This window comes from Dreissena polymorpha, chromosome 7 (genome assembly GCF_020536995.1).
Source record: "Dreissena polymorpha isolate Duluth1 chromosome 7, UMN_Dpol_1.0, whole genome shotgun sequence".
Classification (NCBI taxonomy): domain Eukaryota; kingdom Metazoa; phylum Mollusca; class Bivalvia; order Myida; family Dreissenidae; genus Dreissena; species Dreissena polymorpha.
This window is the reverse complement of record NC_068361.1, coordinates 31,198,445-31,223,136: the sequence shown is the minus strand read 5'-3', so window position 1 is coordinate 31,223,136 and position 24,692 is coordinate 31,198,445. Positions and strand designations below refer to the sequence as shown.

At 34.9% G+C, this 24,692-nt stretch overlaps 2 protein-coding genes across 2 annotated transcripts; one reads left to right on the top strand and one right to left on the bottom strand.

Annotated features, from left to right (window-relative positions):
* Positions 1-6,152: 6,152 nt before the first annotated feature.
* Positions 6,153-8,156, bottom strand: LOC127839591 (dentin sialophosphoprotein-like). Its single transcript, XM_052367981.1, has 3 exons — positions 8,014-8,156; positions 6,719-7,747; positions 6,153-6,384 (listed from the first exon to the last, which is right to left on the bottom strand). The coding sequence occupies exons 1-3, from the start codon at positions 8,154-8,156 to the stop codon at positions 6,153-6,155; spliced, it is 1,404 nt and encodes a 467-aa protein (XP_052223941.1).
* A 5,686-nt stretch (positions 8,157-13,842) lies between these two features.
* LOC127836984 (uncharacterized) lies at positions 13,843-24,616 on the top strand. The gene is made up of 4 exons (XM_052363661.1): positions 13,843-13,989; positions 19,600-20,088; positions 21,227-21,471; positions 22,694-24,616. Exons 2-4 carry the CDS (start codon positions 19,617-19,619, stop codon positions 22,934-22,936), a joined length of 960 nt encoding a protein of 319 aa, XP_052219621.1. The 5' UTR covers positions 13,843-13,989; positions 19,600-19,616; the 3' UTR covers positions 22,937-24,616.
* The last annotated feature ends 76 nt before the right edge of the window (positions 24,617-24,692 follow it).

Genomic DNA, 24,692 nt, shown 5'->3' with positions numbered 1-24,692 from the left:
CTTGGCACACCAGGTGTTTCGGTTGCAATAGTTTGATGGACCCACTACTTTGATGTGTAGTTACATTATTTACAGTATATCAAACAGTATTTAGCATGAACCAATGATTTTTTCAAACATAAATTATTGATGTATAATGCTTGAAGGAATAATATTTAAGGTTTAAGGAGGCATTTTCTTTTTGTTTAAAAGGATATCTTTGAAAATTATATTTTTCATGATTTTTTTGGCAACAAGGGGTAATGCATTTTTAAAAAATGTAATTAATTTTCTGACAAAAAACTGGTACCATGAGTAGCATGAAACAATAATTTTTTAAACATTTGTAATTGATAAAAAATGATTGCAAAAATAATATCTAAGGTCATATAAAGCATTTTTATGCCCCCCTTCGAAAAAGAGGGGGTTTATTGCTTTGCACATGTCGGTCGGTCGGTCTGTCGCTCCGTCCACCAGGTGGTTTTCCGGATGATAACTCAAGAACGCTTGGGCCTATGATCACGAAACTTCATTGGTACATTGATCATGACTCCCAGATGACCCCTATTGATTTTCAGGTCACTAGGTCAAAGGTCAAGGTCACATTGACAAAAACATATTCACACAATGGCTGTCACTACAACGGAGAGCCCATATGGGGGGTATGCATGTTTTACAAACAGCCCTTGTTTATTTTATTTTAATAGATTACTCTGAAAATTCTATTTTTCATGATTTTTTTTTGCAACAAGGTGTTATGAAATTTAAAAAATGTTACGGGATTTATAGACCAAAACTGTACTATGATAATACTATGATGCACTTCGCCAAAACATTTATAATTATATTGTTTATTCTTGAAAATGTATTTCCCCTATTCACTAAAAATAACACTTTTGATCAGAAAATACATATATAATGATGTTTACTTTTATTTTCAAGAATCATAATGCCTCTTTTTAGTTGTATTTCGCCACAAGTTCTCGTCAGCCACTTAAGGGTTATATGTTGCCTTTCTTTTACTAAATGCAAAATAATTTTACACTTTGAGACATTCATAATTTTTTTTATGTCTTTACAACACCGACAGGCTAATAAATTTATATATCAAGTACTTCCATACTAACAGGACCTTTCTAGGCGGGCAACCTAGCAACCTTGATTTGTTCATATCTTCCTATCAATCTGTTATATGTGTTCGGAGTCATTTGTTCGGAGAACATTTAATGTTTGTTATAACTTTTAAATAATTCAATGTTCAAAGTGATATTGTTATTGACCGATAAACCAACATACAGATTAAAAGGGAATATTTTATTAATTATTTGCATTTTATCTTACATGAGAAATATTTGCCTAAATGTTTTTCAAACTATAGAGAAATCTATATACAATTAATAATTGACGACGTTTAACAAAAAAACAACAAATAGTAAAATGGTTTCCGGATGATAACTCAAGAACACTTATGCCTAGGATCATGAAACTTCATAGGTACATTGATCATGACTCGAAGATGACCCCTATTAATTTTCAGGTCACTAGGTCAAAGGTCAATGTCATAGTGACCCGAAATAGTAAAATGGTTCCCGGATGATAACTCAAGAACGCTTATGCCTAGGATCATGAAACTTGATAGGAAGTTTGATCATGACCTGCAGTTGACCCCTATTGATTTTCAGGTCACTATATCAAAGGTCAAGGTCACGGTGACCTGAAATAGTAAAATGGTTTCCTGATAAAAACTCAAGAACACGTATTCCTAGGATCATGAAACTTCATGTGTACATTGATCATGACTCGCAGATGACCACTATTTATTTTGAGGTCACTAGGTCAAGGTCAAGGTCACGGCGACCCGAAATAGTAAAATGGTTTCCGGATGATAACTTAGAACGCTTATGCCTAGGATCATGAAACTTCATAGATACATTGATCATGACTCGCATATGACCCCTTTTGAGGTCACTAGGTCAAAAGTCAAGTTCACGGTGACCCGAAATAGTTAAATGATTTCCGGATGATAACTCAAGAACCCTTATGCCTAGGATCATGAAACTTCATAAATACATTAATCATGACTCGCAGATGATCCCTATTTAATTTCAAGTCACTATGTCAAAGGTCAAGGTCACAGTGACCCAAAATAGTAGAATGGTTTCAGGATGATAACTCAAGAACGTTTTTGCCTAGGATCATGAAACTATATAGGTACATTGATCATGACTCGAAGATGACCCCACTTAATTTTCAGGTCACTAGGTCAAAGGTCAAGGTCACAGTGACCCGAAATAGTAAAATGGTTTCCGGATGATAACTCAAGAACGCTTATGCCTAGGATCATGAAACTTGATAGGTAGATTGATCATGATTCGCAGTTGACCCCTATTGATTTTCAGGTCACTATATCAAAGGTCAAGGTCACGGTGACCTGAAATAGTAAAATGGTTTCCTGATAAAAACTAAAAAACGCTTATGCCTAGGATCATGAAACTTCATAGGTTCATTGATCATGATTCGCAGATGAACCCTATTGATTTTCAGGTCACTAGGTCAAAGGTCAAGTTCTGGTGACCCAAAATAGTAAAATGTTTTCCGGATGATAACTCAGAACGCTTATGCCTAGGATCATGAAACTTCATAGATACATTGATCATGACTCGAAGATGACCCCTTTTGAGGTCACTAGGTCAAAAGTCAAGGTCACGGTGACCCGAAATAGTTAAATGGTTTCCGGATGATAACTCAAGAATGCTTATGCCTAGGATCATGAAACTTCATAAATACATTAATCATGACTCGCAGACGATCCCTATTTAATTTCATGTCACTATGTCAAAGGTCAAGGTCACGATGACCCGAAATAGTAAAATGGTTTCAGGATGATAACTCAAGAACGTTTATGCCTAGGATCATGAAACTATATAGGTACATTGATCATGACTCGCAGATGACTCCTAATGATTTTCAGGTCACTAGGTCAAAGGTCAAGGTCACAGTGACTTAACTTTGAAAAATGGTTTCCAAATGATAAGTCAAGAATGCTTACGCCTATGATCATGAAACTTTTTAGGTACATTGATCATGACTCGCAGATGACCCCTATTGATGTTCAGGTCATTAGGTTAAAGGTCAAGGTCACAGTAAGTCAAAACAGTTTAATGATTTCCAGATGATAACTCAAGAATGCTTACGTCAAGGATCATGGAACTTCATAGGTACATTGATCATGACTTACAGATTACCCCTATTGATGTTTAGGTCACTAGGTCCAAGCTCAAGGTCAAAGTGATTCAAAGCAGTAAAATAGTATCCAGATGATATCTCAAAAATGCTTACGCCTAGGACCATTAAACTTCATAGGTACATTGATCATGACTGGTATATAACCCTTATTGATTTTCAGATCACTTGGCCAAAGGTCAAGGTCACAGTGACTCATAACAGTAAAAAGGTTTCCTGATGATGACTCAAGAAAAGCAAGGCCTAGGATCATGAAACTTCATAGGTAAATTGATCATTACTGGCAGATATTGATTTTCAGGTCACTAGGTTAAATGTCAAGGTCACAGTGACAAAAAATGTATTCACACAATGGCTACCACTACAACTGACAGCCCATATGGGGGGCATGCATGTTTTACAAACAGCCCTTGTTTGTCTTATGTTGGTAAATGTTCATCTCTGTCAATTCTAGGTTAAGTTTGAAAGTAGGTCATTTGTGGTCCAAACTAGGTCAACAAACCAAATCACAGAAAAGGTTAGCGAACACTTCCAGATCGTCATGAAAATTGGACAGAATTGAATGTTATCTCGATGAAATAAAGTTTCAGTTTGAAAGTTGGTAGTTTGTCAAAAACTAGGTCATTAGGTCAAAATATAGAAAACTTCCTTTACCTTTCTACAGGTCACATTATCTTCCTGATTTTCATGAAAACTGCTTACAATGTCCATCTTAATCAAATCAAAAGCTGAATTTGCAAGTTGGTCCTGGCAGGCTAAAGCTAGGTTACAACTTAGTCAAATCATACACAAGTTTTTGACACTATAGAAGGAGTTTTGGGTGAGCGATACAGGGCTATCTTGTTTAAGAACAGCCTGTAGTAAGAAAGGGAAGGTATTGTATTTGTTTCAAAAGTAGCATTTTATTGTTATTGGAAGTAATTGAGCAATTATATGATGTCATAGTTTTGGTTATTTTGCTCACTTGTTATGATGTGACAAGGTGAGCTTTTGTTATCACTCTTTGTTGTATTTTATCCAAAGTTTATTGTGAACACATAAGATATCATTTTACAATGTTTAAATTTGGGTGTCACCTCTTTGCCAGATTCTTATGAAACTAGTCACCTCTTTTTGGTTTCATATTCTATCAAAAATTAGGGAACTAGGTCAAATATAACAAAAGGTCTGTTAATACTTTAGTGGTCACATTCTCTCTCTGATCCACTTGTAAATTGGTTAGAACATTATTTTAAATGATTTCAAAGTCAAGCATGAAAGTAGCATATTTAACATTTAGGTCACAAGGTCTAGTCTCAGTGATTAACAGGTCACGTTCCAAAGTTGGTCATGTGCTTTCAAGCATTTGATCAATAACTAAAATCATTAAAATCCATGTTAAAACTTACATTTTTTACCTGATCTTCATGGCAGTTGATCAGAATGTTCAAATAAATAAAAGTAGGATCTCGGTAACAAGACTCAACTAGATCGGATAGACGCAAATAGTTTGTTCATACTCACAATGCCTTTTTTTTCTAGATCTTCATGAAAAATTAGTTAACACCACTAGGAAACAATTAGTTTCAGGTGAGCCACATTGTGCTGTTAAAGCTATCTATGTATAGTATAGATTGTTACAAAACCTTGTTTATCAATAAAAATAAATGAAATAAATGGCTTTCTAAAACTTGTAGTCTTGGATGATATATTCATCAACTTATAATCTACGACAAGCTTTTGAGAAGAAAAACAAAGTTTGATTATAATTATACCCCAACATACTGTGATTGGGGGCTAGCACAGGAATTCTCAATTATGATCCTCGAAAAATAATGGGTTAGCATATTGTTGCTGTTTTACCCAGTTGTCTGGACCATTACTCCCAAAAGAATTTTAAGTTCAAATATGAGATATTTAGGTAAATAAATTTCATTGAAGGGATTCAGTGTCCAAGAACGAAAACGATTGCACCACAACCATTAACTATTGACCTGCGGGTAAATGACAAGCAATAAAAATTACACAATCGCGGTGATGTAGATTAACTTAAATGGATGCTTATTTATGTTATGCTTTCCGGTGATTTATACAGAAATATCAGTGAAATAAACTGGCATTTCACTGTTTTAAACAGTGAAAAATAACAGTGAAAATATCGATATTTTTTGCATGTTTTTCTGAGAAAATCGATATGCCACCGAATCCAACAAATATCCTCTACCGGTATATATCCATCCTCTTCAAAAGCATCGTCAAACCAGTACTTTCTTTAGGCGTCAGTTTCTTTGGGTGGTGTTGATGGTTGTTTATCAATTTTTAAAGTTTATCTATTTGTAAATATAATGGCAATCTTGATCTGGACCTCGAAATGGGTTCTCCTTGTTGTTTCTGTTGTTCATCGATAGTGGATGCTGCTCGTGACGATCTTTCGGGTACAGGAAGGCCCACTTTGACAATACGCTTCATTTTAGGCGGCATTTTGACGTTTTAAAAACACATGTATATGTGAATGTTCTTTACAAGGTTACACCTTCGAGATTTGATTTCTGAATAATCGAATCACCGTAAATCAACCTGCTTTTATACAAGTTATTTTTGGTCCTGCGCAGATCGGGGGCCCGTCTTATCAAACATCGTACGACATTCTCACCTTACGATGCAATTTTTGAAGCGCCATATATACGTTACCGTCAAATATATAATTACTTTTGTTGAACATTTCCATTCATTTCAAAATAAGCTGTCAAATATCTAATATATTAGAAACATACAGATCATAATCACTTTTATTTTAAAATTACAAAATTCAATAGTAAGTTTACAATGTCGTACGATCTTTGATAAGACGGACCGCGGGTTTGGTGCGTATGTAAACCGTGTCCGTGTTAATCCGTGTCGTTGTCGCGAAGGTCCGGGATTGTTTGTGTAAATGCTGTGATGGTCCATTTTTATCCGCGTCTCTGCCGTGACTGTCCAGGAAAATCCACGTGGGCGCCGTGTTGATGGCGTGTTGTTGCCGGGTTGGGTCCGTATGGAAGCCGTGTGTCATCTTTGAAAGACCGCCGTCGCTCAAATATCCCAAAAGGCCACGATTTGCCCCGGTTCGTCGCGGTACTTGATCCGGGGGGGTCAGGGCGATCCAGGACTGCCTTTTCCATCAGTGGTAATATGTGACTGGGGCTTTAACATACAAGGTGACGTAAGTATAATTACACGGCTTTAAAGCGAGCGACATACTTTATTATAAACTCATTCAGCAATTGTAAAATATTGTCGTCGCGAGGATATTTCTAAAAATTCAAATTTAAATAGACTTTGATAACTGTCGGTGCCTGTTGCAACAACATCGAAAAAGTATTCCAAAATATACTTATAATGGCTGCTTCGCTTGCTGGCGAGGTAGAGGAAGATCATGCTGATGACCATACTGGTGATAGCAGGTCTACAATTGACCATACTGGTGATAAAAAAATCTTCAACTTACCATACTGATGATAGCAAATCTACAACTGACCATATTGATGACAGCAAATCTACTAATGTATGGTCATCAGTATGGTCATTTGTAACCTGGCTTTCATCAATATGATCAGTTGCAGTCGTTCTATCATCAGTATGGTCAGTTGTAGCTTTGCTTTCATCAGTATGGTCAGTTGTAGTCTTGTAATAATCAGTATGGTCAGTTGTAGTCTTGCTACCATCAGTATGGTCAGTTGTAGCTTTGCATTCATCAGTATGGTCATTTGTAGCCTGGCTATCATCAGTATGATCAGTTGCAGTCTTTATATCATCATTATGGTCAGTTGTAGTCTTGCTACCATCAGTATGGTCAGTTGTAGCTTTGCATTCATCAGTATGGTCAGTTGTAGTCTTGCTATCATCATTATGTTCAGTTGAAGTCTTCTTATCATCAGTATGGTCAGTTGTAGTATTGCTATCATCAGTATGGTCAATTGTAGTCTTGCTACCATCAGTATGGTCAGTTGTAGATTTGCTATCATCAGTATGGTCAGTTGTAGTCTTGCTATCATCAGTATCTTCAGTTCCAGTTTTGCTTTCATCAGTATATACAGTTGAATCATGGCTATCATTAGTAAGGTCTGTTCTGCATTTGTTGCCATCAGTATGGTCAGTTGTAGATTCGCGACCATCAGTATGGTCATTTATAGCTTTGCTTTCATCAGTATGATCGGTTGTAGTCTTGCTATCATCAGTATGGTCAGTTGTTGACTTACTATCACCAGACTGGTCAGTTGTAGTCTTGCTATCATCAGTATGATCAGTTCCAGTCTTGCTTTCATCAGTATATACAGTTGAAGCATGGCTATCATAAGTAGTGTCTGTTCTGCATTTGTTGCCATCAGTATGGTCATTTGTAGATTTGGGACCATCAGTATGGTCGGTATGGTCATTTGTAGCTTTGCTTTCATCAGAATGATCGGTTCTAGCTTTGCTATCATCAGTATGGTCAGTTGAAGTCTTGCAATCAGCAGTATCGTCAGTTGTAGTCTTGTTATCATCAGTATGGTCAGTTGTAGCTTTGCTATAATCAGTATGGTCAGTTGTAGTTTTGCTTTCATCAATATGGTTAGTTGTAGCATAACTTTCAACAGTATTATCAGTTGTAGCTTTGCTATCATAAGTATGATCAGTTGTGGTCTTGCAATCAGCAGTATGGTCAGTTGTAGTCTTGCTATCATCAGTATGGTCAGTTTTAGCTTTGTTATCATCAGTTTGATCAGTTGCAGTCTAGCTATCATCCGTAGGGTTAGTTGCAGTCTAGCTATCATCAGTATGGTCAGTAGTAGCCTGACTATTATCTGTATGTTCAGTTGTAGCCTGGCTATCATCAGTATCGTCAGATGTAGACTTCCTATCACCAGTATGGTCAGTTGTATACTCTCTATCACCAGTATGGTCAGTTGTAGACTTGCTATCATCAGCATGGTCATTTAATGATTTTCTATCACCAGTATGGTCAGATGGAGATATGCTATCATCAGTATTTTCAGTTGAAGCATGGCTACATTTGCTACCATCAGTATGGTCAGCTGTAGATTTGCGACCGTCAGTATAGTCATTTGTAGCTTTGCTTTCATCAGTATGGTCAGTTTAATTCTTGCAATCAGCAGTATCGTCATTTTTGTTTTGCTATCATCAGCATGGTCAGTTGTAGCTTTGCTATCATCAGTATGGTCAGTTGTAGCCTTACTATCAACAGTATGATCAGTTGTAGCTTTGCTATCATCAGTATGATCAGTTGTAGTCTTGCAATCAGCGGTATGGTCAGTTGTAGTCTTGCTTTCATCAGTATGGTCAGTTGTAGCTTTGTTATCATCAGTATGGTCATTAGTAGCCTGGCTATTATCTGTATGTTCAGTGGTAGCCTTGCTATCATCAGTATCGTCAGATGTAGACTTCCTATCAACAGTATGGTCAGTTGTATACTTGCTTTCATCAGTATGGTCAGTGGTAGACTTGCTATCACCAGTATGGTCAGTTGTAGACTTGCTATCACCAGTATGGTCAGTTGAAAACTTACTTCCATCAGTATGATCAGTTGTTGACTTGCTACTATAAGTATAGTCAGTTGTAAACTTGCTATCTTCAGTATGATCAGTTGTAGCTTTGCTATCATTAGTATTGTCAGTCGTAGATTTGCTTTCATCAATATGGTCAGTGGTATATTTGCTATCATCAATATGGTCAGTTGTTGATTTTCTATCATCAGGACGGTCAGATGTAGAATTGCTATCATCAGAATGGTCAGTTGTAGTCTTGCTTTCATCAGTATATACAGTTGTAGACTTGCCATCATGAGTATGGTCAATTGCCGACTGGCTGTTATCAGTATGGTCAGTTGCAAACTTGCTATCATCAGTATGGTCAGTTGCTAACTTGATATCATTAGTATGGTCTGTTGTTACATTGCTATTATCGGTATGGGCAGTTGTATATTTGCTATCATCAGTATGGTCAGTTGTAGCTTTGTTATTATCAGTATGGCCAGTTTAAGTCTTCCTTTCATAGGTATGGTCAGTTGTAGCCTGGCTATCATCAGTACGGTCATTTGCAGCCTGGCTGTCATCAGTTTGATTAGATGCAGACTTGCTATCACCAGCATGGTCAGGTGTAGACTTTCTTTAATCAGTATTGTCAGTTTTAGCTTTGCTATCATCAGTATGATCATTTGTAATCTTGGTGACATCAGTATATTCAGTTGTAGTCTTGCTATCCCCAGTATAGTCAGTTGTAGTCTTGCTATCATCAATATGGTCAGTTGTAGTCTTGCTATCATCAGTATGGTCAGTTGTACACTTGTTATCATCAGTATGGTCAGTTGTCAATTGGCTAACATCAGTATGGTCAGTTGTAGCTTTTCTTTAATAAGTATGATCAGTTGTAGATTTTTACCATCAGTATGGTCAGTTGTTGCTTTGCTATCATCAGTATGGTCACTTGTAGCCTGCTATCCTCAGTATGGTCAGTTGTAACATTTCTGGCATCAGTATACTGATGATAGCAAGACTACAACTGACCATACTGATGATAGAAAGACTACAATTGGCCATACTGAAGATAGCAGACTACAACTGACCATACTGATGATAGCAAGACTTCAACTGACCATACTGATGATAGCAAATCTACAACTGACCATAGTGATGATAGCAAGACTACAACTGACCATACTGATGATAGCAAGACTACAACTGACCATACTGATGATAGCAAGACTACAACTGACCATACTGATGATAGCAAATCTACAACTGACCATAATGATGATAGCCAGGCTGCAACTTGACTATACTGATTATTACACAGCTACAATTTACCATACTGACTTTGGAAAGCTTCAACTGACCATGTAGCTATAGCGACCTACATACCCAGCGCATCGGAACTATTTGATCAATATTTGGAAACAAAATTACTCAATGATCATTCCTGTGCAGTTTCATGAAAATCTGCAGCTTGGTTGAAAAGAAAATGTCTTTCGAATAAAAATGTAGATGAAGAATGACACGCAACGCACAACTCTCGACAATTGGCTGGCATCATAAAGCAGGAATATCTGAATTGTGGCGTTAAACATACTACGGCTTTTTAGACATGGGACGAGGAAACATTGTATACAGGATGAACAGTTACTCTTAATTAAACTTACATGTAACCTGTGTACGGTAATTATACTTAAACGTACCCGGTCGATATTAGACTGTACCCGAGTTGTATTCCCGCCTAAAATGCGATGTCATAAAATACGCTACTGATTAACGTAAAACGATATTGTTTATCTTAAACAAATTTCTCTTTAAAAAAAACGGAATCAACATGTTTTTTGAGTATGAGTTCCGATAATAAAGAGGCCATTTAACACAAAATTGACATAAATGTGAACATAAATAATTAAAAAAAGAGCCGACAACGACCGATTTATCGTTAAAATTCCCGGGTACGTTCATCGTAGTATATTCACCGTACCCGGGGTACACGTAAGTGTACTTAAGAGTACCCGGGTACATGTATGTACCGTAGTGCCCGAGCCGACAATGACTAATCAAGCGTTAGTTGAATGTGGTTTATAAATCACTTGGATCGCGAAGCCAGTATTGCGTCACCACACAGTCGATGTTAATCTTTGATAGGGGTTAGCCATAAAGGGACCTTTTAACATACTTTCGCACGTGTTGAAGTTTGTTATTCAATTATTTGAATTGATAAATGTAAACATTTGGAACAAAAGAGGTCAAGTATTAAATAAAAATATAACTAAAGAAAGAAAAAATGGAATCCATACCTGGGCTCGAATCCACTGAACCTTGGAGTAAAAGTCTAGTTCTCAATATACTAGGCCATCCGCAATTCCATCTTTGCATTTTATTCCTAATATAAGGAATCCGCGTAATGTCATCAAATACGCCGATAACAACAGAACTTTCAAAATTATACAATCGTTTCGAGTTTTCAAGGTTTGTAAATCGTCTTAAGATGCATATAATGCAGATTTTATAGAATTGCATATATTCAGTATTACTGTTTCCTAGCAAAAAAAACATAACTAAAACGAACATTTGCGAATCTGAAACATGTTTTTTTTTCAAGCTTTTCAAATTATCAGAACGTGAAAAAGGTCTCTTTAAGAAACACGCCGTGTATGCGAATACTTTGATAACAGATGGCACTTCGATACTAGATAACAACAAAAGCCACGCGCGAGAGGTGAGTTCTTCAGCTTTTTTGCATTTATGTTCTGTTCATTAGGTTTTCAGACTCTTAACATATTTTGGTCGATTAATGGTATAGTACTTCGTATTGCGGAGTAAAAAAATCGTGGAAAAACAATGGATTATAATAAAAAAAAGATAAAATTTCATCGATTATCATTATCAATTCGATGATCAGTACGTATTTCAACAAAATAAAAATGCTTGGAAATAAAGCAAGAACGTGCCAACTAATCGAAATAAAAGATCAATATGTCCATTAATTTTACAACATTTGAAATGTTCGTTTACTAACGTTTTTGAGGAAATTCAAATGTTTTAAGAGTCGGATGCCACATTTTCATGGACACTTGTTTTCCCGATCATCTCAAAGACAATGGCACTTCCATTCCAGATCACTCGACACTTTTTACCAGATACAAAACACTCTATTTAGTGAATCAGAAATGCAGAATTCGCTGCGGAAAACTGTTATAGTAAGCAGGCAATAAATAAAAATGTATGTACTGACGTAAATTAAAAACGAAGTACCGAAACATGTTCTTATCCCTTTGGAATATGATAATGATTTCGTATAAATGTGATAGACACACGTGAAACTAATTCGATATGCCTAATGAGTACAGTCTTTATGACCATAACTTTTCCAGTTTTCGAGTCACCTAACAGCTGGATCTTCGCATAGTACACAAGCTTTAACAATTTTAAATTGCATTTAAAATGTAACTCATCAGACATATCGAAGATGTTAATTTAAAATTGTTTAACCTCGTGTACTATGTAATTTTTAATTACATTCTTTGTAGAGAAATGGCTGATCTAAACCATGTATCAGTATGTCCTAATAAAGGTACTAAGGCCATTTACTTATAAACTAGATAGCGTGTCATAAAACATCACTCTGCTTAAACTGCTAAGAGCTATATTTCAGCAGCGATGCCAGGTCCAAAATTCTATTAGAACTTTTTGGCTCAATGCCATGAAAAAAAAAAGCAATAATGGTACAGGCGGTCAATTTAATCACACGATGGTGGTGTCAAAGTTGTGCATACCCGTCGTTGTTACTAATATAAACACAAAACATTCTGCATACGAACTTGGATATACGTGGCATAATTATATAAACAGAAATTAGCTTTTGAATCTTATTTAAAATTTGAACTTACAATATTAATTATATAAATTAATAGTAATAAGAATTGTTGAAAACAAACAACGCATATTTCAAATGTGTATGTAATTACGTGATGCAGAGATTCCCAATGTGTCGCGCTTAACAATTCAAATTGATTCGTACTTCAATATGTGTGGTAAGAATAGCCATAATATACATAAAAGCATTTCATGTAGAAGATAAAACTCGGTTATTAAAGTGCCCAATTCGTTGGAAGTCTCTGTTATCCGAAGTGCCCTATATCGGGAATCAAAGTATCCGCAACTTCGTGAATACCACCTATTAAAAAATGCTCTATCTTCGTTTATATTTCATTGAATACTATCAAAATTTCAGTATTTGAAGCACAGTGATTACCCTACATGCTGAAATATCAAACAATTTCTTAAAATATTTTTAAGTAGTTTTATTTTGTTGAAATGTTTACTGTTCATCTAGTTCATGCTGTTTTCCGACCGAATTTTCTATTTTGGGGAGAAAAATATACCATTCTACCATGATTTTTTTTCTTTCCAATTTAAAAAGGATACACCATTTATAAACTCGACCATGCTCCTTGTCTAAAAAACTAATCTTTATGATATAACTTTTAAAAAACCCGGAGGAAGTTACCTCTCGCGCGTGGCTTTTGTTGTTGTCTGGTATCGAAGTGCCATCTGTTATCAAAGTATCCGCATACCCAGCGTGAGAAAAGAAGCATGAAGATACGCCTATTGTTTCGCGTTATTTTATATATTGCATAATTGTCAGCATATTGATAAATACTTTGAAGCTATATGTGCTCTTTTTAGTTTAGTTTTGATTGTTTGAATTTAATGCATAATTAAGCTGCAGTACATTCTTATTCGAGTATATAATTTGTATTATATATATTTGTTGTGATTTTTTTCAGAGATGGTGATTTTTCGTTATAATTTGATTATCTTTCATTAAAAATGGTCTTTTTGCAAATTAATATCATAGCCACACGCTAACCGCCTGTGGGCCAAGGCAGACTTATTTATTGAAAAGTACATACTGAGTAAAACTTTGAATACAAATTCAATATCTGCGACTGGTAAAAATCTGTGTAAACTCAGAATTAATCTACCTTATTTAACTGCTTAAATTTTTAAAATCATATTTTTTTATTTCGGCCCAGATACTTAATGTATAATCTTTAATTTGACGATTAAAATGCAATTTTAAATCGCCTATCAGACTGTTTGCCCTAATCTGCGCTAATAGGGTACAGAGAATCAGAGTGACCTTCCTTGTATTTCAAAGTTGCATCCCTTTTGTTTGGTCACAACAACAACATTCAAAATGGAAGACAGATCAAGAAAATGAACTAAGAAACCGTTTAAATCGATTTAGCGCCGCTTTTTAGGCAACAAACAGGTACGATGACATTTTTAAAAGTATACTTATGATATAATTGCTAGTTATAATGTGCATAATTCGCTGTATGCTTGCTTTTCTTCTGAAAATGTTTCGAAATTAGTTCGAAAATCATGTTCAGACAGATTCCATTTATCCCGGTTCCAAAATGACAAAACATGAAGTAAGTTTTTCGGATTTGTAAAAGAAAAAAAAAGCGCTATTTGAAACGAAGCAAACATATATTTGATATTGTACATGCAATATTTGTTGCTTATGTTGCAAGTTATAGAAATAATAAAATCTCCTTATTTATAAGATTGTTCAAATGATGCCCCTACTACTGTAGTGCGTTCAGTTACAGCGAATGTCCGCTATAGAACGCTCGGTTTATCGCGAACCGAAGCGAACCCTCTCGGGTGGTAGTTTGCTAGCGAAACCAAAGTCTAGTGCGTTCAGTTACAGCGAACATTCGCTATAGTTTAACGAACATTAGCACACATTTGCTATTGAACACTCTGTTTGCCGCAAACGTTCGCGAACCGAAGCGAACCCTCTCGTTCAATAAGACGTAGCAAATCAGAACGAACGATCATTGGCTAAGGTTCGCTGTAAGTGAACTCACTACAGGTTTGAAACTGGCCACACCTGATTACACTGATGAGTGATCAAGTGCCCCCTGGGTCTTCTTGTTGTAGTTTGTCCTTAAATACCTGAATATAAAAAGTAGGAAGGGATTTATGTGCTATAAATTTAAAAAGAAAAAATCATTTTGATGTATGCAAATTCTGGGTATCCTTTATCTCATAGTTTCGGCCCTCCTCAATGTTTCTTGCCTTTGACAAAAAAACTCAAGAAATGATGGACAGTAAATGTTTTAATTTATATGCTGTTTATTAATGACTATTAGTATTAGGACAATCTTTTTATGATTTCCGGTTTTCAGTAAGTTATGTTTATTCCAAGCCAATATTATGATTACACATACTTGTGTTAGTTTGCTTTGGGTTGATCAGTAGGTTTATCAAATCTGCTTATTTGTGAACAAAATTAATAAATGATTTAAAAGAAACATGAAACAAGAGTTTTGTTTTTCCATTAACACCCCCGGAAACCCGACATGCTGTGAGAAGTTGGATGTGCTAGGAGAAGTTGCTGATAGATTTCTATGAATTTCGGTAGGGTAAGTAAATCCAGTTCTATAATTGTTTAAAGGCATTTTTGAATTAAAATATATTTTGGTGTATGCAAAGGAATTATTACCATGAATGTTAGAAAAATCCTGGTTATTAATATTCAGGATTTATTGAAATATGGCTATTTAAAGTAGACAATGCAGGGATTTGTTTCATATTTAGCACTTTATTTACAAATTTCTTTAAAGGTATGCCAGTGAAAAAGTTTTTGCACCGACAATTATATTAACCAATGTCCCCCAGTAACATATCCGCCAGAGTTTCTGAAAAAAAATCGTATTGGTGGAAAAATTCGACTTTACATTCAACATGTTGATGAAAAAATGATATGACATGGTGCTGTACAAAGATGTCGAGATATGACATGAGTGCAGTTCATTTATAAACTTAAAAGCTCACTATTACAGCTGATTTATGCCCACTCTTATGCATTGTAGATCATTTTTCACTGGCATACCTTTAAAGAAATTTGTAAATAAAGTGCTTAATATGGGACAAATCCCTGCATCGTCGACTCTAAATAGCCATTATATAATAAATCCTGAATATTAATAACCAGGATTTTTCTAACATACATGGTAATACCTCCTTTGCATACACCAACATATATTTTAATTAAAAAATGCCTTTAAACAATTATAGAACTGGATTTACTTGCCCTAATGAAATTCATCGAAATCTATCGGCAACTTCTCCTAGCACATCCAACTTCTCACAGCATATCGGGTTTTCGGGGATGATTAAAAAACTATAATATTTATAGAACTAGAACATGCGCATAGTAGCAAACCTTAGCGATGAATCAAGAGGGCCTATGTTATGAGAAACGGTGTACATGATACTGATTACTACAAGGAGCATAGTCTCGCCAGTATTTTGGCAAAACATTACCCATTTTAATGCAGGTTGTGTTGTTATGTCCAAGAATTCATACACATTAAACTGTAGATTGACATATTAAACATGTATGTTTTTCAATCTTTTTTTACTTAAAATATTTAAATGTTTTTATTAAAGGGGCCGATACTACAGATACAAATGCTACCAACTAGATTGAAAGCCTGTTCGTCTTTATTAAAAATAAATGTTATCAAAAGCTACTGAAACACTCAAAATTATTCCAGCGATTTTTTTTCCTTCTTTATAAATTACCGGAAACAGCACTCTCCTAGTTAGGAAAAAAAAATAATTCCCAATTGCTGTATAAAATTCCTAATTGAAGATTTAAAAAAATATTTATGTTTTTAAATAAAATGCAACATGTAGTTATTAGCTCGACTATTATATATGAAATATATATCGTGGAGCTATCCTACTCACCCCGGCGTCTGCGTGCAAATGTTAAAGTTTTCGTACTACCCCAAATATTTTCTTTGTCACTTGACATATTGGTTTCATATTTTGCATACTTGTTTACCAACATGACCCCAACCTATAAACAAGAGCAGACAACTCTATCAAGCATTTTGTCATAATTATGGCCCCTTTTCCACTTAGAATATGCAGCAAATGTTAAAGTATTCGTACTACCCCATTTATTTTCATTGTCCCTTGACATATTGCTTTGATATTTTGCATACTTGTTTACCAACATCACCCCAACCTATAAACAAGGGCAGACAACTCTATCAAGCATTTCGTCATAATTATTGCCCCTTTTATACTTAGAATATGCATATTATAGATAAATCTATGTTAAAGTTTGCGTTCTACCCCAAATATTTCCTATATCCTTTGACATATTGCTTTTATATGTTGCATACTTGTTTACCAACATGATCCCAACCTATAAACAAGAGCAGACCACTGTATCAAGCATTTTGACATAATTATGGCCCCTTTTACACTTAGATAATTGAACCTTTTGGTTAAATTGCCATAACTTCTTTATTTATGATCACATTTTATTATTACTTTGACAAAACAACACTTACCTGAATACTACAATGGATTCCACCCAAACAATACCTCACGCCCCTACCAGAATCCCCCCCCCCCCCAACCTCCCCCCCCAATTTTTTTTTTTAAACATCGTCATATAAATTACCACACCCACATTATACCCCACCTCTCACCCCACCCCCCCTACCCCCCCCCCCCCCCAATTTTATTTTTTTAAACATCATCTTATAAATTACCACATCCCACATTATATCCCCCTCTCACCCCCACCCCCCTACCCCCCCCACCCCCCCCCCCCCCCAAAAGAAAAAAAAAAATAATATTTTTTTTAAACATCATCTAATAAATTACCCCCCCTGCCCCCCCCCTCCCCCCCAATTTTTTTTTTTATTTTCCTATTTTTATTTTTGAAAGATCGTCTTATAAATTATTGAATATGAACAATTTCCCTTGATGGCTTACGTTATACTGTCAAGCACTCGAATAATCGAGCGCGCTGTCCTGTGACAGCTCTTGTTTTTGATATGCAGCTCTATGGCATGAACCAAAGTGAATATAATATTGACAACTTTACAACACTTAATTATGAATTTTAGATTATTTGGGAGAAAAAAAAATAAATACCAATTTCAAAATATGAAGACTTCATGGCGTGAATTTTCCCAATTTCAGGGTTTTTCGGCAAAATGTTCGCAATTGGGCTGGTACTGGTACATTTCCCAATTGGGCAAAAAAATCGCTGTATTTGATTGTCTGTTTTAGCAGCATCCCATGTGAAAGAAACCAGACATTCAAACATATCTGCTACAAATGTTGGAGCTCCCATGACAGTTCTAAAATATTACAGTATATAATTACAGGACCCTTTATCTGATCCAACGAGTCAATTCACTTTCAAAACAATATGCGAAACAGATTAGAAATCTATTTATTGTTTTGATTTTTATCATCTCTTTAAATTATTAAAGTTCAGGAGCAATTTTGTTTTTGTAAATTCTAACTCTCAAAAGTGACATGGATAATTGTAAACACACAATTGTCCTTTTTAAATACATTTATGAGGTCTTGTAAAACCAATAAGTGACAGCACCTTACGTCATGTAATATTTTTGTCTTTCACATGGTGTCAGTGTTTTTTTTCACCTATAGGGGAATCCTGGGGGCGGGGCCCATCCAAAGGGGAAAAACATGTCGTTTTTTAGGAAAAGGGGAAAATTAAGAAGTTGTGTAATGATATTTATTATATGAATACACATGTATGTATGAATGTAATATTCACAGCTGAATGTCTCTGTTCTTTTTCCTAAATATATATCAATGATTTGTTCAACATTAGTTTCAGTCAGTTCAGCCATCATGCACAGTATCATTTTTCCAAGCCAATTAGAGTTTAATTGGGATTTTTTATCAATAAAATGGCAAATGTGAGCATTTTTTATCAATAAAATGGGCCAAATTGGAATGTTTTTATCAACATATATTGAAACAATATAGATACATCAGGCCTTTTCTTCGTGATTTTGGAAAAAAAATTAATTCATGAAGTCCACTGATTTGGGAAAACCTAATTTAATATAACTCTTAATAATAACAAAAAATCATATGCATTATAGATAAATACCTTGTTAGTTGTTTATAAAATGAATTTGAGATATATATATCATGAGACAGTTGTTTCTAAAAAAAAATAAAAAAAATTGTTGTTTTTTTTTTGTACTTTTGAAGGGGATTTTTTCAACAAAATTGGGGGAAAATATATACTATTTTTGGAGGGGAATGGGGCCGAATATCGGCCCCGAAATTGCCATAAAAAAACACTGGGTGTGTTGAGCAATTTTTTGTTGAATGTTCTGTAAATGTCTATGTCAGTAGTATTATTTTTCTCCTAAGTGTATATAGGACAGTACCTTTTAATTTTTAGTTGTTTATTGGTCAAATGTGAAAATGTCCTGTTTAAATAAAAACTATTGAATGATTTGTATGGTCTTTTGTTTGGTTATAATTTTGCTATTGCAACGGTAATTTGGTAGTGGTATTGATTATGCCCCCCTTCGAAGAAGAGGGGGTATATTGTTTTGCACATGTCGGCCGGTCCGTCGGTTGGTCCGTCCACCAGATGGTTTCCGGATGATAACTCAAGAACGCTTAGGCCTAGGATCATGAAACTTCATAGGTACATTGATCATGACTGGCAGATGACCCCTATTGATTTTCAGGTCAAAGGTCAAGGTCACAGTGACAAAAAACGTATTCACACAATGGCTGCCACTACAACTAACAGCCCATATGGGGGGCATGCATGTTTTACAAACCGCCCTAACTAGGACTCTCAGCAAAAGATTTGGTTTTGTAGGTATCATACAGAAATGTACTTTTGTGAATTTACAAAAAGTGCAACACAGTGCTTTTATGCAAGGGTCTGGTGATTAATATTAGTACATGTATGTGTACAGTATCAGATGAATTTAAACGTCAAATGATAATAATGTTATTAAGTATATTTTGGTATTGTTATCCATGACGTATATTTCAGAATAAAATCAACACAAAATGGTGTACAAGAGGTCAGAATATGGTCGGAACTTTAAGGTGTCGAGCCTGATAAAAAATGTACCAGTTTATCAGGAGCACTTGAATTACCGCCAGTTGCGACGAGAAAGGGAATGTGCGCACACTCCGATATCATGGGATGGAGAGGTGGAATCTTCGGATAGTGACGATAAACTTGCAACATCTGACAAACCTACAGATGTTCCGATTGCTCAAATGGCCATTACTGAAGAAGATGAAGAAAACGAAGAAGAAAACACACAATCAGAAGATGAAGACAGTGTTGCACTGGAGAAAAAAGAAGCCATGAAAAAAGACATTGAAATAAAAAATCTGGGGGCAGAATGTTCAGATGTTGAAATAGTGCAACAGAGTGAATCATTGAGGAAATTTGCGAAGGAGAAATTGAATAAATATTCTTCCAAAGAGAACACTGATCAGCCTAGCAAGAGTGTACCAGACAAAAAAGTTTGTAAGTAAACTATTTTTCAAATTTGGAAAGAGAAGTACTACTTCTGATTCATTCTGGACTTGTTTTTGTTGTGAATTGTATACATTATTTAATAAAGTAAGTATTGATCTTTGATCTATTTTCCAAATTCTGCATTTTTTTCCAATATTAGTTCCCTTCTTACACTTTTCATTTTATATTCCCTTTACCAAAGTTTTTTTAATTTGCCTGTTCATAGAATGGAAAGTGACAGTTATGAAAAATGTCATAGGTTCATAACAGAATGCATCAGTTATGTTCAAACAAGCAAAATAATACTAATGACGTTAAGCAACAAAATAAATAAAAATAGTTTAAGATGTCAACACTCCAAACAAAAGACACAGGTTTAGATCCTGGAGAAGGCAACTTTTTGTAATTAAATGTGTCGTTGATGTTTCTTCTGGGATTTCAATAGACGCAAAATACTGCGTTTTGAAGCGACCAATTTGAAAATGACTCGATTTTGACCCGACCATTTTTTTTCTGCCGTACGTCAATGTGACACTTAAAAATTTGACAACAGTAATTTGCCCGTCGGTCAGTTGACATCTCGAGTTCCATGGTAATAAATTTTGTTACACTCCTAATTTAGAAACTCAGTCTATGCATGTACATCGAGTGGATACCATGTGTAGTTTATCTTATATCATCTCTTTCCCTAAACATGTCGCTGTCTACAGAGTATGTGCTCACTAACTGTGAAATTTGCAGCACATGCATATGCGTTTAGTACCTTAGAATTATGGTTCATAATAAAAAATAAAAGCAAACTGCGAGAAACACTTATGATTAATTTGCTTTGTAAACACAACTATCCCCAAATATTAAAGTTTTGTTAATAAATGCTCTCAATGACATAAAAAGAAATACACAAATTTGTGAACAAGCCAATTAAAAATTAAACAACTCATAGCAACCAAAACTTAAGTAAAAAGTCTGACTTTTGTTTTGCAGATTCTTTGAATATGTGCTATTTTAACATTTCAGAAAATAAGTAATGTTTTTACTATAATTTATTATTTAATAAAACAGATGATTTCCTTCGGTAACACAAAATATAAGCATAATGTGTCTGTACAATAAGATGGAATACTTTACTTTTGTATTTCTAATTCAGTTGGAAAAACTTTCCTTAAACCAAAACAAGTGGATGAAAAAGTGTTTGTGAAGAGGCTCAAACCCCGCCGCCCGGACAGAGTTTCAAACCCAGCAGCAGCCCGACCACAGTCCGCTCCCAGTCGCAGGCCAAAGTCTGCTAGCAGCCCTGCTCCACCCCCGCAGCCATTCCTTAACTACGGGAGTGGCAGTAATGACCAAACACTGGGTGATAAGAAGACATTTAATGTCCGGGCCTCGTCAGCAGTACGTTGGTCTTTTTATTATAAATTTGTTTGTCTTTTTCTTCATTTCAATAAATTTCATGCTGAAACTTCAATGACTATTTAAGGAGTCCTGGAAATTAAATGACTATTCTGAAAAACCTGGAACTTAAATTACTATTTTGGAAGTTCAGGAACTTCAATGACGATAATGGGAGTCCTGGAACTTAAATGACTATTTGAGAGGCTTTGAACTTCAATGACTATTATAGGGAGTCCTGGAACTTCACTTCATTGACTATTTGGGGAGTCCTTGAACTTCAATAACTATTTTATGAGTCCTGGAATTTCAATGACTATTTTGGGAGTCATTGAACTTTAATGCCTCACCTGTGACAAAATCTGGGGATTCAATTTACATTGTACATCCAAACTTCCATTGAAGAAAACCTTTTACAGAATGTAAATTTTTATTCTCCCAAAAGGATTGATTATAATTATTGTCTCTACTTTGTACATAAATGCAAAATCTTTATATTATTGAGTTTGCAGGGAATATCCACATATTTTAACTTTTCTACTTGATTTCCATCCTTCAGTTATCAGGTGCTTTCCTTCTGAACAACATCTTAGACGCTAATGATCAGAATTTGATGAAACTTGTTTAACATCATTCCTGTATAGTGGCCATGTGCATATTGTAAGGTTGATCAACTCCAAAGATTTTTATGCCCCCGAAGGAGGGCATATAGTGATCGCACTGTCCGTCTGTCTGTCCGTCATACTTTGCATTTAGGTTTCAAAAATTTGCTCATAACTTCCATGTCCCTTGAGATATAACCTTCATATTTGGTATGCATGTGTATATGGACAAGGCCTTTCCATACGAACACAAATGTTGACCCCTCTGATTTTGACCTTGAACTTAGGGTCTGCGTTTAGGTTTTGAAATCTGCGTTTAGGTTTCGAAAAATGCTCATAACTTCTATGTCCCTTGAGATATAACCTTCATATTTGGTATGCATGTGTATATGGACAAGGCCTTTACATATGCACACAAATTTTGACCCCTGTGACCTTGACCTTGAATTTAGGGTCCGCATATAGGTTTCAAAATCTGCGTTTAGGTTTCGAAAATGCTCATAACTTCTATCAAAGCGTTTATAGGGGGCATATGTCATCCTATGGTGACAGCTCTTGTTCATCGAGTTATCGTCATTTGATTAAAAACATGGCAGTTTCTAATGGATTTTTCCCCTTATTAGGTATACTCTGCTGCCCTCAGGGCCAAAAAGAGGAATCAGCTCCAGGTGGAGAAAGCACTGGAACGTCAACGAACAGCCTCTGCCCGCGAAAAGAAACGCAAGGCCAACTTCAACGAGCGCATGGCCCGCCAGACGGCCCTCTGGGATACGGAGTATCGGCGGAGTTACCCTGCCTATGAGGACACTGAATACGCCACCTCTGAGAGGGATCCCCGTAAAAGGAAGAGCCAATTTTTGCCATGAGAAATAACAGCTTTAGTGAATTTTCTGTTTTTGTTGTTGGTTAAATATAAGTAAACATTTTATGGATGTAAAGTGCATGACAGAGTCAATCTAAGTATCTGATGAAGGAGTCAATATGAAGCATTCAGATTTGTAACATTTATGCAATTATCAGATACAAATGACAAAAGTTTCATGCTCAACCTCCCTTTAATATAATATTAACTTGACATATAAAACAAGATATAGTTGTGATTTTGGATGAAAGAAAATAATGTCTAAAGTGATTGTAGTGTTGTGCTAGTATTGTAAACTTGCATATTATGATATATTTAATGGTACAAGTAATTTATTTTGTAGGTAAGCAACATACAATACATTATCTAAAGTTTGAATGTCTGGAATCAAAAGTTGTTGTTACATATAAATATGTGAATGTATGCCGCCAAAGCTGCTTCTAAGCCAGATAGGGAAATGTTTTAAGTTCTTTTGAACCGTGGTTACATGGTGCAAAAAAATTGTAGTTATTAAATGGAATCAGTTATCATTAAGATATACTAATTTATATTGAAGCTAAGATCTTGTATTGATTGACTAGCAGAAATTTTGTTTTAAAGCCTCATTAACACTCAATATCAACACATATTTTGTTAAATAAAGTTAACCCATAATAAATCAGTGTTTCTTATAGCAATAGCCAAAATTTCAACACTAGATGTGGTAAAGTTTTAACTAGATACAACATTCTAGATTTTTTTGTGACAATATATTCCATGTGTATTTCCTGCAATGATATCCAACCATTAAGAAGCGACCATACTACATCTAGTGTGGAAATTTTGGCTATTGCTATACGGAACACTGTTTTTTTTATGTGTTGACTTTATTTTTCAAAATACTTTATGAAATATTTGTTTATTTAGAGTATTAATGGGGCATTTAAATGGAAACTAAGCAATAATGTCTTTGAAAGAAATAAAGTTGAATGTAATTTTATCAAATATACATTGTTTTGACAAGTGAATGAATTTATGAATAGAAAATATCTGATTCCATTCAAGGTTACATTTTGTATATAATAATATTAAGGTTATTTAAGTGTATTGAAGTGTATTAAAAACCTATGAAACACATATGTTTAGCTGTAGCTAGTCTAAAATAACTGTGATAATTGTTAAGGATACTCTATCTAATTGTGAATAGTAGAAACTAGTATACATTAAGTATATTAAATTTAGCTTGAAGCATGTAGCAGGTAAAACTGTAGCTATGTTTGATTTCATATTTACTTTTTGCTTTTTTTTAGTATTGAACTTAAAATGATTTTAAGTATTTTATTAAAGATTTTACCCAATTTGAGAATGAAACATAAGACAAGTGTTTTTAAAATGTTATTTTATTGCCAAATACTGGATTTCAGAACCACAATTTTAAGACAACTAAAAATCCTCTTGGAACTGGCAATATTCACCTTAACATTCCTTACCCAAAATTTAAATCATACTATCTAAGCTGCATTGGGCTTTGTTTGGTTTTTAGTGGATTATTTGAGAGCGTAGTTTGTTGTTATTTGAACAGTTTGTATAACATAATAGATGATAATAAAACAATAAGCATCTTCCATATATATGTATGGTATACTTGCTAAAAGATATGTGTTGATAGTAAAACATGTATATATAATAAAGGAACTTAATATCATTGATTGTCCATTGAATCCATGTAAACAAAGGTACATGTACTTTAGGACCTGCATGCTGGGAGAAAGGCTCTTGTG

What these genes read in the sequence shown, in the direction of transcription:
- LOC127839591 (XM_052367981.1), bottom strand. Translation starts at nt 8,156, where the DNA reads ATGACCATGCTGATGATAGCAAGTCTACAACTGACCATACTGGTGATA. An exon ending in AACATACAGATAATAGTCAG is followed by an intron (nt 7,748 to 8,013) that starts GCTACTACTGAC and finishes TACTGATTATAG; the next exon opens with CAAAGCTACAACTGACCATA. An exon ending in GATTTGCTGTCATCAATATG is followed by an intron (nt 6,385 to 6,718) that starts GTCAGTTGTAGA and finishes TGTATGTTAAAG; the next exon opens with CCCCAGTCACATATTACCAC.
- LOC127836984 (XM_052363661.1), top strand. Translation starts at nt 19,617, where the DNA reads ATGGTGTACAAGAGGTCAGAATATGGTCGGAACTTTAAGGTGTCGAGC. An exon ending in TGTACCAGACAAAAAAGTTT is followed by an intron (nt 20,089 to 21,226) that starts GTAAGTAAACTA and finishes TTTCTAATTCAG; the next exon opens with TTGGAAAAACTTTCCTTAAA. An exon ending in ATGTCCGGGCCTCGTCAGCA is followed by an intron (nt 21,472 to 22,693) that starts GTACGTTGGTCT and finishes TCCCCTTATTAG; the next exon opens with GTATACTCTGCTGCCCTCAG.